Here is a 15,502-nt window from a genome sequence, read left to right on the forward strand (position 1 = left end):
TGGGAGTTGGGCAGAGCCTAGGGGGTCAAACCCGCATTCACAGGGTCTAGATTTTTCTAGGTATAAGTAGAGTTGCGGTAATCAAAAGACAATGAGAACTACTATTGTCGCTAGGGCAGAGTTGATCAGGAGAGTCAGAATTAGGTTAATTATTTTTCTCTGGTTTTACCCAGAACTTGATTCTGCTCATTAAAATGCCTATTGATTAATGATTCTATTGATTAATAACTCTAATGATTAAAAGTCCTGGTGCTGGGTAGACTAGCAGCATAAAAGAGTTCTTGGGCAGAATAGCCATCAGTTTAGTTGTGGAGCTCTAACCACCAAGACGGCACGTGGGGCAGAACAAACTGAATCACCACGATGTGTGGGGCAGAACAAGCAACCACAATAGCTCGTAGGACAGAACAACCAACCACAGCGGCGCATGGCGCAGAACAACCACGGTGGCATGTGGGGCAGGAGTAGCTCTGCCCTTGCAGTCGGAACACTTCCATTGGAGTCCAGCTCTAAGACTTAATTGTTGTGATTCTAGACAATTCACCAAATCTGTCAAAGCCTCCATTTTCCTCATCCACGTTAGCCATGGAGTGTGAGCATAGTAAAGCGCTTTACATAAATTGAAATGCTATTAAAAATGCTGTTAGGATTCATTAGCTAGAATTTAATTTTGCCTAGCTCAGAATCACATAAACTCAGCATTGAAAGAGCCCTCAGAATCGATGAAGCCCATCTGGTACCTAAACAAATTCTCATTTTTAAGAAACTTTTCCTTCCATCAAGCCCACATTTCTCCCTACTGCCGGCTGTTGCTCCCAATTCCACGTAACCAATCTAACCCCATTGCTTTTGGTAGCAAGCCCTGACCATATTTCATCTGATGATCCTTCAGGTATTTGAAATAAGTCTTTCCTTTTCTAGGCTGAACATCCCCATTGCTTTAACCAGTCCTGCTGTGCCATTACTAGAATCCCATCTTATTTTCATGGCTGTACTGCTCTGAATCCCCTTTGGCTTATCAGAGTCCTTCCTAAAATGGAGCATTCAGAGTTGAACAGAATAGTCTGTCGTGGGTCTAAGTGCAGCAAAGGACAGCAAAACTCCTGCCACTTTAGCCCTGGATTCTGCGCCTTTCTTACTGTTGACCAAGTTCATATCAGCTTTTTTGGCTGCCTAGATCAGTTTTTTATTCTTCTCCTTTTCACATTGCTCTCTTGCCAGACCTATCCAGATCTGATTCTTATGAAATTGCTTTTTACCCCATTGAAGAGCTTGTTTATCCCTATCAAATTTCCTCTTTTTAAAGGCAGCCTGTGCAGTGGACAAAGCTTGAATTTGAACTCAGAGGACCTAGAGTTGAATTCTGCCTCTCACTTATTTTTGTGGCCTCTTTCTCATTATGGAGCTCAGGTTTCTCTTTGCCCTAGATCAGTGTTTCTCAAAGTGTGGTTCAGAGAATCCTGGGGTCTGTCAAACCCTTTCAGATAGTCAACAAATTTAAAATTTGCTTCCTTGGTCCTTGAACTAATACTTTCAGATAGTCAACAAATTAGGGTTCCTTTCAACTAATCAGGAGTTGCTGCTTCTGCTGGACTGAGGTCAGTGATGGCAGTGCGACTGTAACAGAACCTAGAAAGGTCCATTCTAGGGGAATTGAGACTAGATGCCTTCCCAGAATTTTGGATCCACATGTAGTCTCCTGGTCCTTCCCCAAAGGCAGAGTTTGCACCAAGGCTGCCCTCCTTCCACACAGGTGAAAGGGGTCACCTGAGTTCCTTATACGACTCTTTCTTCCTTTGGTAAGATCAGGGTGCTACAGACTCCCACTTCAGGGCTTCTGACCATGATAGAACTATAGCAAATGTGTGAGAGCTGAGCACAGATAGCCATCTTGTCTGGAAGCCCAAGTCATCTTTGAAAGAACACTTTTTGAAGAGTGAAGACACTTTACTTTGATGACAAAATAAAGCTCACACATTTAATTATATAATAGATCGTATGTGTAGTGGAAAGAACATTGAACTAGAACACAGAAAGCTTGGATTCTGAATTGTCTCTGCTCCCTCCTGGCCACTTAGCTTTGAGCAAGGGACGCCTGAGTCTTAAGGGATAAATCTACAACCTTGTCTGTTTGATCAATTAGATTTTATATGTGTAGAACTTTGAAAACTCTAAAACTTTATGCAGTTATGCATAACCCTAGAATTGAAGAGTTTAGTATTGGTTCTGGTTCTTGAATGTTTTCCTTACATTGACTTTTTTATTTTCTTGCCTTAAGATCATCTTTGGGAATTTAAGTATCTCCTTACTCAGTACAATTCCACATCAGGACATCTAGAATTGCATACAACCCCATGGTCTTCCTGTGAGTGCCTCTTTGAGGATGACATGAGGGCAATTGACTTTAAAGCCAAGTTCCAAAAAAGAGAAAGTCACCTTATGAAGATCTCACATTTATCTGCCCTTCTGGAAGAGAAGCGCTCGGGTAAGTGTCTGTGCATGTGCACAACATGTGCACAACATGTGCACAACTAATGACCTCTTAATGCTGACTGTGATTTGAATGGAACAGTACATTTAAGCTGCTTTACAGTTGTCTTAGCTGGGCCCCAAGAGGTTTGAATACTCTAACTGATAAAGAGGCACTTCAGATTAAGTTGTCTTTCCTGGGACATTACATTTCAATACACATATTTTGTATAGCTTCAACCATGGGTAACCCATTTTTCTATAAATGCTAAATAAAAAATTGGTGCACTAATCATTGGAGAACTTTTCAGTAATTTAACCTGCTTTCTGCTAAATATTTACACAAGGCACTACCCCATCATCTGGATACTATATATAATAAATTTCAGATATCTTTTAGCTTATTCAAATCACTTGAACCATCTAGATGCTTTTATTCGAATTGATCATTTATGATATGTGAAAATTCTTTATTATAAAAAATGTCTGTAAGTATCTGCTCCCTGAACTTCTCTTTTTTAATATATAATTCATCATCAAAAGCATTTTAAGAATCTCTTAATTGATGGTATTGTTCTTTGGAATTACCCCCAACAAACAGAAATATATACTGAACCATATGACATGGAAAAACATTTTTTTGTTTTTCTCTATCAATCATTACCTATCTTTTAAATATTATTCAAATGTTTTTATTACTTATAAGTTAGATGATATGTGATAAACATTATTTAGAAAATATTTTTGGATTAGTTGGCATAGATACAGTATGGGCAGTTAAGACATCTTAAATGTAACTACATATTACTGAAACTATTCTGAACTTTTCAGAAATTTTAAGAAAAATATTCCTATATTTATTATTCCAAATAAGAGAAGAAATAGAAGGTGAAAAATTGGGGAATATCTTCTTGTGTCTTTATGATTTAACACTAACAAACAAATTTAATACTAACAAAAGTATTCATAACTTTTTTTAATAATAGCTTTTTATTTTCAAAATGTATACAAAGATATTTTCCAACATTAATCCTTGCAAAACCTTGTCTCCCAAATTTTTCTCCCTCCCTTCCTCCCCGCCTTCCCTAGACAGTATGTAATCCAAAATATATTAAATATGTACAATCTACATTTATCATGCTGCACAAGAAAAATCAAATCAAGAAAGAAAACAAAAAGTAAGCAAACAATAACCAAAAAGGTGAAAATACTGTGTTGTAATAACCACATTCAGTCCCCACAGTCCTCAGTATTCATAGATTTTGCACAATATGTAATTAAAAGTTAAATCAGACTATTTTGGTCTTAAGATTGAAATTTAAATAACTTTATGGCTATTACATTTGTAATATATCTGTAACTATTATGGTTATATTTATTACATAATTATATATATTTGTACTATATATTATTTTGCATTTTATTTTTTAAAACTTTATAGTTATAACATTTTAATAACTCATTTTTTTAGCTGATTCGTGTCTCATATTCTCAGATTTTTTCAAGATTTCATATATTCTGCAGATAAAAAAAGATTATTAGAATTATTTGAAAAAAATGGAGAATATTAAAATAACTGACATTCTTAAAAAGTTAAATGCTATGGTTCTCATTGAATCTTTGCAATTTTCCCTTTCAGTCATCCAAAGGAACAGTTTAGAACTTAGATCACTTGGTACATCACTGCATGGAAATTTTCAGGGGCAACATTTTAAAAGTGTAGAACTGGATAGGTGAAGTCAACATTTTTCTACTTTCTAAGTAGTTTCTAGCTTTGTGTTATGGGCTCTGGGATTAAAGAGTTGAATTCAAAGAGCTAATAATTAGGAAGCCATCATGATATTTTTAGACAATTTAAGGGAATGCAACAATTCTAATTCTAAATATATAATTTTTTGTCTTCTATAGGAGTGGTTCAAATAGAAGCCCAGATTTTAGCATTAATGTTCCCTGTTCCTACCCATGAGAGCCGGCAGCTTGTCCTAGATGCCAGCACTTCTCTGGAAGATATTCTTACGTGTCTCTCCACCATTATATATTCAGGATGTGGAAAATGTGGACTGGAATTAGAAATAGATGAGAACAAAATATACAAGCAATGTGTCAGCTGTTTGCCATTTACTATGGTGAAATTGTACTACAGGTAAATAAAGCCAAAAAACAAGTTATCTAAAAAGACTATATTTAGAATGATAGAACAAGAAATAATCTTAAGGAGTCATTGATTCCAGTTTCTTGTATCTAACCAAAAACTATAACTAAACATTCCATCCATTTCAAAAAGAAAATAGAATGTGTAAAATGTGTTAGAATGTGTAAAAATAATTAAAATACATATATGTAGAAAGAAGAGGGGGTTGGTAGTCAAAATGAAAATTTTTTTCTATGCTCACTGCCAAAGTATTGTAGGGAACATAAAACATCTTAAGAGTTTGAATTTATTTTATTTTCAGAATAGATAAAACGATATTACATTACAGAATATATTGGTTAGTTTAATGGATACAGAACCTTTGTTAGGTCTGAAATAATTTTTTAAACCTTTATATAGGTGAAACAGCATCTCACTTTTGTGAAACTGCCTTGCCAATTTTATAACACTTTCAGTATCTTTCAATGAAGCTGCTGTTTTGCTTCTTATCCAATCCCATTCCAGAAGATTATCTGCAAATTATTTAGCGCCAGATTCCTCCAAACCCTTTTCTAGACATCTCATTGTGGCATGGGAATGGCACTGCATCCTCTTTAAAATGATTATATGTTCTTCTTCTTCTTCTTTTTTTTTTTTTTGGCCACTTATTATAAGCATTTATATTTTTTCTCCCAATCCTACTTTGTCCAATTTTCCTGTCAGTTTTTATAAAATGGCAAGTCCTTGCCCCTATAGCTGAGTCTTTGAGATTATCAAACACTAAGTTATGAAGATTATTTGCTTCATTATATGTGTTTTTAATCTGCTCCATTGATAGAACTCTAGTTTTAACCAGTACCAAATTGTTTCAAGAATTACTGTTTTATACTGTTTGAGAACTGGTATTGCTTAATTCTATTTTTATTTTATTTTTTTAGAATTTTCTTGGGATTCTTCACCTTTTGTTCCTCCAGATGAATCTTCATTAATTTTTTTAGCTTTATAAAAAGTCTTTGGTAGTTTTATTGATATGGAACTAAATAAGTAAATTAATTTAGGTAGTATTTTCAGTTATTATATTGTCATGGCTTACCTATGAATAATATTTTTCCAATTATTTAAGTCAGTTTTTAATTCTGTAAAATAGTGTTTTGTAGTTATTTATATTCATGTAGCTTTTATGTGCATGTTGGTAAATAGGCTCCCCAATATTTTATATATTCTGTAGTTATTTAAGTGGAATTTCCTTTTTTCACTTTTCCTGCTGAATTTTAATAGTAACAAAGAAATATTGATGATTTATGTGAATTTATCTTATATCCTATAATTTTGATGGAGTTACAATTAATTTTTAGTTGATTCTCTAGATTCTTTTAAGTAAACTACTATATCATCTGCAGAAAACAATGTTTGTTTCTTCTCTGCCTGTGCTTATTCCCTCAATTTATTTTTCTTACCTCATTACTATAAATAACACATAAGCATTATATCAAATAGAAGAGTGACAACAGACATCCTTTCTTTACCCCTGGTCTCACTGAGAATTATTTTAGTTATGTCCATTATGTACAATTTTGGTGCTTGGTTTTGTTAGATTGATGGGGTTTTATTGTTTTCACAGAAATGTAATTTATCAAAAACTTTTTCTATATCTGTTAATATAATTAGATGATTTTATTGTTCATAAATATGGTCGATTATGATCATTTTTTTCATATCTTCTTACTACAAATACAACCCTGCATTCATAGTATAAATGTAATCTGGTCTTTTTTTATTTTTTGCTAAAGCACTTGGGGTTAAGTGATTTGCCCAGGGTTACATAGGGTATATAATCTTTTAAAACATTGTTATAGCCACTTTATAAATATATGTATTTTCAAATTTTTGATTCATTGTCAATTAGGAATATTAGTTTGTAGTTTTCTTTCTCTTTTTTGACTCTCCCTGCTTTTGGATTTTTGTGTCATAGAAGGGATCTGGCATTTTTTCAGACGGTTTGTCTAAAGTTGTAATTAATTTATCTTTGAACATTTGAAAGAATTTAGCTGTGAATCTGTCTGGGTTCTAAGTTGTTTTTTCCCGGGGCGGGGGGAGAATGGGGGAAAGATTGAATTATTTATAGATCATTCAGTTTTTTTTCCTTATATTGGGTTAAATTGTCTTTTTCTTGTTCTATTAATATGGGTATTTTATTTTTATGTAAATATTCATTCACTAAAATTGTAGGCTTGATTGTCATATAGATGGATAAAATCATTTCCAATAATATCTCTTATCTCTTTTTCATTTGTTATGAATTCTTTTTTTTCATTTTTAATACTGGTGGTTTGGTCTCCCTCTTACTTATTTTTAGTAAAATGAGTTAATTTTTTTAAAGCTCCTATTATTAATTTATTGGTTTCTTTGCTTTCAATTTTCTGTATTCTTTTTTTTTTTTTTTTTTTTTAAGGATTTCTATTTTGGTTTTAAATTGAGGGAGAAATGTGTTGGTTTTCTGGATTGTTGGGGGGGGGACTTTTTTGAGGGGCTTGCATAACCAATTCAGTAATCTGTTTTCTCCTTTGTTGGTGGACTTCTTTTTCTTTATCCCCAAAATTTTGGTGTATGTAGCCTCAGTGTTGTTATTACCTTAAATGAAGATAATAATAATAATATACATTTATGTGAATAATATTTACTATATACCATGCACTATGCTAAGTGTTTTACAGTTATTTTCTCATTTGATCCTTACAATAATACTAGAAGGTAGGTGCTATTATCACTCCCATTTTATAGTTAAGAAAACTGAGACAAACAAGGTTAAGGGACTATCCCAAGGTCACCCAGAGAGTATTTGAGGCTAAACTTGAACTCAGATCTTCTTGACTTCTTTTGCTGTACCTACTGTGTCACCTCTCTGCCTATTACCTATTTGTCTCTATGATTTATTCTTTGATCCATTTCTTCTGGGTATTAAATTTTCTTTAATCCTTTCTCTTAGTACCCCTTTATCAAATGTAATTGTATTGCATTGTAATCAATAAAAGATATATTTAATACTACTTCCTTTCTGCATATGTTTGTGAGGTTTTTACATATATTGATATATGGTTAATTTTCTTAGTTGAATGTGCAACTTAGAAATTATACTCCTTTCTTTTCCCATTCAATAATCCCCAGAGACCTATCATAATTAACTTTTCTAAAATTATGTTCAGATCCCCAGCTTCTTTCTCCTTTATTTGTTTATTAGTTTTATCTACCTTTGAAAGGGATACATTTAGCAAATTCTTCATTATGATAGTGTTACCATCTATTTCCCTACCTTCTCCTTTAAGCAGTTAGATGCTTTGCTATTTGGCACATGCTTGGTATGTTTGGTATTAAAATTATTTCATTGTCTATGGTGCCATTCAACAAAGATAGTTTCCTTATTTACCTTTTTTGTCTATTTTTGCTTTGTCTAAAATTTCTGCCTATTTCAAAAAATTATGCTGAGGACACAGTGAGTTTTAATTCATTTGTGAGTAATTTCTATGTGAGTTTCTTATCAATGACATTGTTTTATTCTGTTTTCTGCATTTTGCAACAGACTGTCATTTTATGAGTTTGTCTCACTCATAATTATGATCACTAATTTTATTTCCCTCCATTCTGTTCTTTTACACTTTTTCTTATTTTTTGCCCTTTCTTGCTTGTCTTTTAAATCTCTCTTCATGATGTCCATACTGATCTTGGGCTTTGTTTTGCTTAAGACTAATCTCTTCTCAATTTCCCCACTCCCTCATCTTTCCTGTTTCCTTATTGAATTGGATTTCTTTCTATATCAAATTCTTTGTATATATTTATTTTTATCTATACCTTCTTTTGACCAGTTCAAAGAAAAGTGAGGCTCATGTGACACCCATTCTTCCCAGCACTTCCATGTTTGTATAAACTTCTGCCTGCACAGATATGTGAGATTAATTCCCCTTCATCTCTTCCTGATGTGTTCTTTTCACCCCTCCCTTTCCTTTGTTTCAAGAACCTCACTATATAACAACACCAATTTCAGGTCTTTGGTTTTATTTTCCCTCCTTTCTGGCTCCTGATGACCAAGTTCTGGAGAGAATCTGGTATTACCTCCTTCCCTCCTCCCCGTTAAAATGCAATCATTGAGTTCTTGTTAGGCTACTCCTAATTGGGCAGTACCTTTCCTTACTCAGTCGCCTCAAAGACTCTTCCTATGTCTCAGGATACAAGAGATGAGATAGTCAGTTACCACACCCAATGGAGGCTGCAGCAGGCACACTTTATATTTGGTACAGCTCATGATGTCTCCCATGATGTCTCTCCCCCTCCCTCATCCCTTGTCCCTTATATCTTCCCCACAACCATCCTCCGTTTCCCCCAGGTCACATGCCTTGGCAATAGTCCTTCCAATGGAGGAGAGTGCTTGTCCCGTTTTTGGCACGTACTCGATGCATGACTGTGTCATAATTCTCTTTCTGGAATCCCTAATGCACACCTGTCAGCAGAACACACGCCTGGGTGCCTCAACTCAATTCTGGTTTGTACTGTTAGCCAAGGCATTGTGTTATAGGGGTCATGGACACAGGTGGGGTAGAAGGTTTCAGGGCCCAACAGTTCTTAAGAAAATTCTTTCTAATGTTTCCTTGTATTGACCTTTTTTATGGTTCTCTTAACTCATCTTCTGTTTGCATTTCAAAATTTCTACTCAGCTCCGTTCTTTTTATCAAGAAAGCTTAAAAGTCCTCTATTACATTGAAGATCCATTTTCCCCCTGTATTTTTTTACTCAATTTTGCTGGGTAAGTTATTCTTGGTTGTAGGCCTGTCTCTTTTACCTTTTAGAATACAAACAGTTCTTGTTTTACACAAATTTGTATTAAGCAAATTCAGCTTTACATAAAGAATTCTAAAAAAATATAAATTCCAAAAAAAACACCTAAGTAAACTTTACCATATAGTATTATGCTTCTTTCTCCTTTCTTTCTCCACATCTGTGGGCAAATTCACATTATGTAAAAATCCCTCTATGTAGAGGTCTGCACTTAGGTAAAATAAGGACTGTCTGTATCATGCTCTGTTCTTTCCCTTCCCTTGTAATGATAGCTGCAAAATCTTGTGTGAATCTTGACTGTGGTTTTTTTTTTTTTTTTTTTTTTTTTTGTTTTTTTGGGTTTTTTTGCTGCTTACAGTATTTTTTTCCTCTTAAGCCAAAAAGCTCTGGATCTTGTTTAGAATATTGCTAGATGTTTTCATTTTGCTGTTTCTTTCAGAAAGAGACCTGTAGATTCTATTTTCATTTTGCCCTCTTCTAATATGTCTGGGAAGATTTCCTTCATGATTTCTTGAAATATGATATCTAAGTTTTCCAGTAGCCCAATGATTTTCAACTGATCTCTCTTTGATCTCTTTTTCAGCTCAATTGTGTTTGTTATGAGATACCCTACTTTTCCCCCAATTTTTTTCCCAATATTTTGGTTTTGTTTTATTATTTCTTATCATCTTAAAGAGTCATTAACTTCTGTTTGGTTCATTCTGATTTTTAGAGAGTGTTACCTGGGTTCAGTTTTGTACTTTGTACAGGTTTTTATCACTCTCATTTATATCATATTTCATTTTTGCATCATTTTCTCTAGGAATTCTAGCTGATCTTGTAAACAAGCCATGTGTTTCTTTGAGGGTTTGCTTGTAGATATCCTGGAGCTATTCTCCTCTTGGGAATTTTGTCTTGGATATACCTGGCGTCATCATCAGCTCTTTATTCTTTCATTGTTTGCTCATTCCTCCAGCCTTACTCTGCCCCATTTCTGGTGGTATTGTATGATTCTGTTCTCTCTTACTTCCTGTCCTGCCACTGAGGTCAGAAACCTGCTGCTGCAGCCTTGTTCTTCTCCCAGGGACTGGCTGTCCCCTCCCCTCCCCTGGGGGAGAGACATGGCCTGTTCTGGTGATCTGTGTCTGAGATCCTCTCTCCCAGGCAAAGGAAGAACCCCCTGGCCGTGAGTAATGGCGCCTTAGGACCCCCTCTGTGCCTAAGTAGGAGCTTAGATAGGACTTCTGGAAATTGTTCTCTGTTAGAGATTATGTTCAGGGCTATCTCTCATGGGTTAGCAGGACAGAGCTGGGTCCCTGCATGAGGAGCTGATTCAAGATGAATCCCCTTGTTCTGCTCCAAGGTCCTGCCACCCCCATCCCACAGATCTTGCTCAGGTCACTTGCATATGGATTTAATTTTTAATTTTGTGCTGGAAAGGTCACCACTGTGGCTTGTTAGATTTCTGACCTCTCCTTGGTTAGGCACTAATCAGAAATCCGTGTTAGGGAAGCTAAGCTGGCCCAGCTCCTCCTCCTGTACTGCCTGTCCTGGCCTGACTGGTCTTGTGAGGCTGGGTTCCCAAGCTTTGCCAGCCACGCACTTGCTCTGACGGTCTGCAGAGTGCCACACTGGAAGCAGGGCACGTTGGCCTCCCAGGGACCAGCCCGCTGGGAAACGGCTCACAAAAACATGGAGCATTGGGTCCTGAATCTTGGGCTACCTCCACTCTCAAATCTGTGCATTCTACTCCCTTTTCTGTAGTCACTATGGTGAAATGGAGCCCAGCAATCCTATTGTTTTTAGACCAGTTACAAATGGTAACTTAGCTGCTCATACTACCCATGTGAAAGTCACCAAATTGTCCAGTGAGCAAGTAAGTCTGTGTCTGGAGAAACAGAATCATATCACTCTTGACAGTCTCTGTGAATAAAGCCAAAGAATAAAGGGGAGGAAATGGAAGGAAAGCTCACAGGTTCTCCTTCAACAAAGATATTGGCAGAGATGACTTTCTCAGAAGCCCAAAGGCAAAAAAAAAACCCCCATCTCAAATCTGTCATATTGGACTGCCCAGGAAATAAGCATTTGAAAAAAAAAAAAAGCCAAAGCTACAAAAAGGATAATTGTAATGAATGTTTTGGTATTTATTACAGAGAACAAGAAAATAAAGGGATTCTATGAAGAATTTAGTAGCTGCCTCTCTCCAAATTAAATGAATATGTGTAACAATGACTTCTTTGCATAGATGGGCAAAAGCGAAAATAATGAAGAATGAATTGGAAAATAGAGTACAGAAGTAAGAAATAAGAAAGATCAGAGGCTTGTAGAGAGGATTGAATCCTTCTTGATTCTTGGATAAAATACAAACTCCTCTGTTTGGCATTTAAAGCCTTTAATAATATGGCCCCACCCTACCTTTCCAAACTTATCCCATATTACTCATCTGCATATATCTCCCAGCAAATTGTCATGCTTGTTGTGCCTTGTTCCATTTTATGCCTCTTGGTACAGGCTTGTCCCTCATGTTGGAATACTCTCCTCAGCCTCTCACCCCCTAATTTCAACCTCTCCCTTCAAGGCTCACCCCTCTGCCATCTCCCTTCCTGATCTTTCCCAAAATTAATTGTATGTGATTATGTATGTGTGTGCATTCACAGAGCTAGAGATTTGGCCCAGAATGCTAGAAAAATTATATGCAGTTTTAGCCTTTAGTCTATATTAGCTTCCTCTGTAGAAGAGATCCCTGTGGTGTAGTCGGTCTCATGAAACTGATTGACTTTCACATGGTCATAATTATTTCCCATTCCAGATTTTAAATGGGATGAACTTATTGTGTGTATATCAGTAATGAAAGCTATATTCTAATAAATATTAGGTGGAATGTTAATTACTCCCTTTTTATTCTATATATACATGCATTGTATGTGACTGTATGTCTCCCTCATGAGATTATAAACTCTGTGAGGGCAGGGACTGCCTTTTGCTTCTTTCTATATCCCCAGAGCTTAGCACAGTGCTTGGCACAACTGATCTATTAGATTTTATGCAGACTAAATCAATAGCCTTCAAACCTTTTTTTTCATGTGCTATTTGTTATCAGTCAATTAATTTGTTCCTAGCTACAATACGTCATATACTGAGGCAGTGGAGTCATGGTCTGGCAGCTACATTATTATTGCTGATGAGTGTATTTTGCCATCAGGGTTTTGGTGATCTGCACCATTTCACATGTGTTTGCTTTTTTTCCTTCTGCTTTTGTTTGCAACTGCCCTTGTAGTGATAAGACTTCACTGGGTTTCAACCAAATCCTTTGGAAATTTGTTTTTTCCTGTACCTCTTCTCACAGTTTTGTGAAGCAATACTGATTGTCATATTAAGTCATACTCTGTGCTTTCAAATAAACTTCTGCTCTAAATAGATTGTTGTTCTTATAAGCTGTCTCCTTCTACTTGTTGGTTTCCTGGCTAATGTTGCTTCTAGGATCTGTTAGCCTCTTTATTTTTACAATTATGCATCATTTAAATTTCTCTGAAAAGGTTGTATTACCTAGTGGAACGGGAGTAGCCTTGAAGGCAGAAAGGCTTGAGGTCAGGTCCTACTTCTGAGGAGTAGCTCTGTCACCTTGGACAGACCACCTAACATCTTAGTGTCCTGATCAGGGAACTCACTCTTTCAGACTTTTAGGAGGCTGAAGAGTTGCCAGTCTGCCTTGGAGGAAGAAGTTTCCTGCACCAATGAATGAAGTTGTAGGTCTAGAGCAAAAAGAAAAAAAAATATCCTTGAGAAATGATAACACAAAGGAGGTTACCATGGTGTGGTTAGACAGGTAGAAAGAGAATCTCGACAGCAATGTAATAAAATATTCAGAAGAAAAAGTGGTCAACAGAGTTGACTGGGAAGACTTATCAGTCGTTAAATATTTATTAAATGGATTATTCGTTCCAAGTTCTGTGCTGGGAATACCAAGACCAACTCAGACTTTACTTTTAGTGACCCAATAAATAGTTATGAGAGCCTCTACTCCAACAGGGCCTGAGGTCAGAGAAGAGAGGTTTATCTAAAATCAGGTCAGCTGTTTCCCAATGTTTGATTTTGACTTTTGATAATTTTAGACTGATGTTTTTCTGAACTTTTAAGATCTTAAATCCACTTTAACTCATTGGAGTATTAATAGTTATCCAATTATCAGTTTTTATTTGTGATTCATGGTAATGTAACTCAGTTGGCAAATATGTGATTTTTCCAGTATCTTTGGAACACGACTACATGAATCGTTAATGCAACCTAAGGAATCTTATTCATCTAAAGTTCTAATCCACTAGGAAAAGTTTGCCTTTATACTCTGTTGTGGTTTTCTTTTTCTTAGATTCATCTCATCTCATTCACTTTAATTATTTCCCTTCTTCTCATGCTGAATAATCTTTCTTCAAAGTTCCTTCTCTCATGCTATCCATATCTAGAGAAAGCACTGATTGAATCTGAATACAGATTGAATCATTCTTTTTTTTTTTTAACTTTTATTTTTCTTGCGGGTCTTTTTTGGGGGGCAGAATTCTTTGTTTTCTTTCAAAACATGTCTTTTATGGAAATGTTTTGCATAATTTTACAGGTGCGTTTTCAATAGTGGGGGGGGGGGGGGGGAAAGGGAGGAAAGGAGAGAATCCGGAATTCAAAGTTTTAAAAACAAACGTAAGAAATTGTTTTACATGTAACTGGGGGAAAATAAAGTAGTAAATCAAAGTTCCTTCTCTTTCTTAGTGGTTACTTAGTACAAAAATTATTATTTGTTACTTTTTTGTAAGTTAATTTTGGGTCACCATAAGTTTAATCTTTAAAGTAGATTTGAATTTTCCATATAGTAATGGCCTTTAGAGGTATGGTAAAAATCAATATCAAGGGGATTTAGTCACTAGACTTTTTCCCTTTCTGACTTTTTGACTAGATTGATACTTTCATGTGTTTTATTAATATGTTAAAACATCAGACCCTTGAGTCATTTTTGTGAATTTTCTCTTTCTTAAGTTAGGCATCATTGCAAAAAGGGAACTCTGGATAGCTTTGATGTATTTTGTTTGAAATGATACTGAAAACATATTATCGTAGTTGTGGAAATTCTCTATCACTTCTACTAAACATTATTGGGTGTTCTTTTGGTAGGTGTGTGTAAGAATTCTCAGGCACTTTGCTCTTCTTGAGGTCCATGACCTCGAGAATTCACTTTTCTTGTCCACCCTACCACTGTAAAATAAAGAACTCTCTGTGCATCTCATATTTTTATTGTTTGCCCTAAAAACTCAAGTTTTGTGTTACAATTATATCTCTGCTGATCTGATTGACCTATGGTGTCCTTCATGATCTGCAGCACCATCCGCTAGTGTTGGTTGTGATATCGTCATCTTGCCAGACTGGCATCTTTTGACAGCAAAAACTAAAGTCTCAGCAACCTCTCTCTGGATTTTCAGAGAGCGAGTAAGATAGAGGGGTGGACATTAGTATAGCATACAGTACAGTGCTCTCACGTTGCCTTCTGACACAGTGAAAGGTAAGATTCAGGTGTAAAAATGTTTTAGTTTTAAGAAGTTTATTTGCCGTATGATATTTATGGTACTGTAGATTTCATGTTTTATAAAAAGTTAATATTGTCTTAAATCAGTTTTTTTAATTGAGATGTTAGCACAAAAAGTTATGGAATTCTAAGGAATTATCTAGCAAGAAAAAATGTTTTGCCTGTTACCACTTTTATTTTGTATACTGCATTTTCTGAATTATTTCATGGTTACTGTGTAAGGAAAAGTACATGTATCAGAATTAATGTTTTGTTATAAAGATTTGTATGCAGAAAAGTATATTTTCAGCTTTCTCTAGCAAAAGATTACATTTTTTGATGGTTGCGGGAACCTATTTCTCATAGGTTCAATTTATCAACATTCACATTTTTTTTGCTTTTGCACTATTTTATAAGAATATTACATCTATGGAAGTTAAGGATTGACAATATACTATTTTTTCTTACATTTCTTAAAAGAAATATTTTTCCTCATTTATGTGTAAAGATAATTTTTAACATTTTAAAAAAATTTGAGTTTTACATTTTCT

At 35.2% G+C, this 15,502-nt stretch overlaps 1 protein-coding gene across 8 annotated transcripts in view; it reads left to right on the forward strand.

Moving 5' to 3' along the window:
* SHLD2 (shieldin complex subunit 2) overlaps positions 1-15,502 on the forward strand; it is a 102,273-nt gene that overhangs the window by 76,857 nt on the left and 9,914 nt on the right. For 7 of the 8 annotated variants that reach the window (XR_004232518.1, XM_031956256.1, XM_031956255.1 and 4 more), the window contains 2 exons: positions 2,279-2,485; positions 4,378-4,612. Coding sequence is in view for 7 of the 8 variants with exons in the window: in XM_031956256.1 (XP_031812116.1) it covers positions 2,279-2,485; positions 4,378-4,612 (442 nt within the window). In the remaining variant the exon portion in view is untranslated. The remainder of the gene's footprint in view (positions 1-2,278; positions 2,486-4,377; positions 4,613-15,502) is intronic. The other variant, XM_031956257.1, reaches the window with a different exon arrangement.

The sequence above is a fragment of the Sarcophilus harrisii genome, chromosome 2, assembly GCF_902635505.1.
Source record: "Sarcophilus harrisii chromosome 2, mSarHar1.11, whole genome shotgun sequence".
NCBI lineage: Eukaryota > Metazoa > Chordata > Mammalia > Dasyuromorphia > Dasyuridae > Sarcophilus > Sarcophilus harrisii.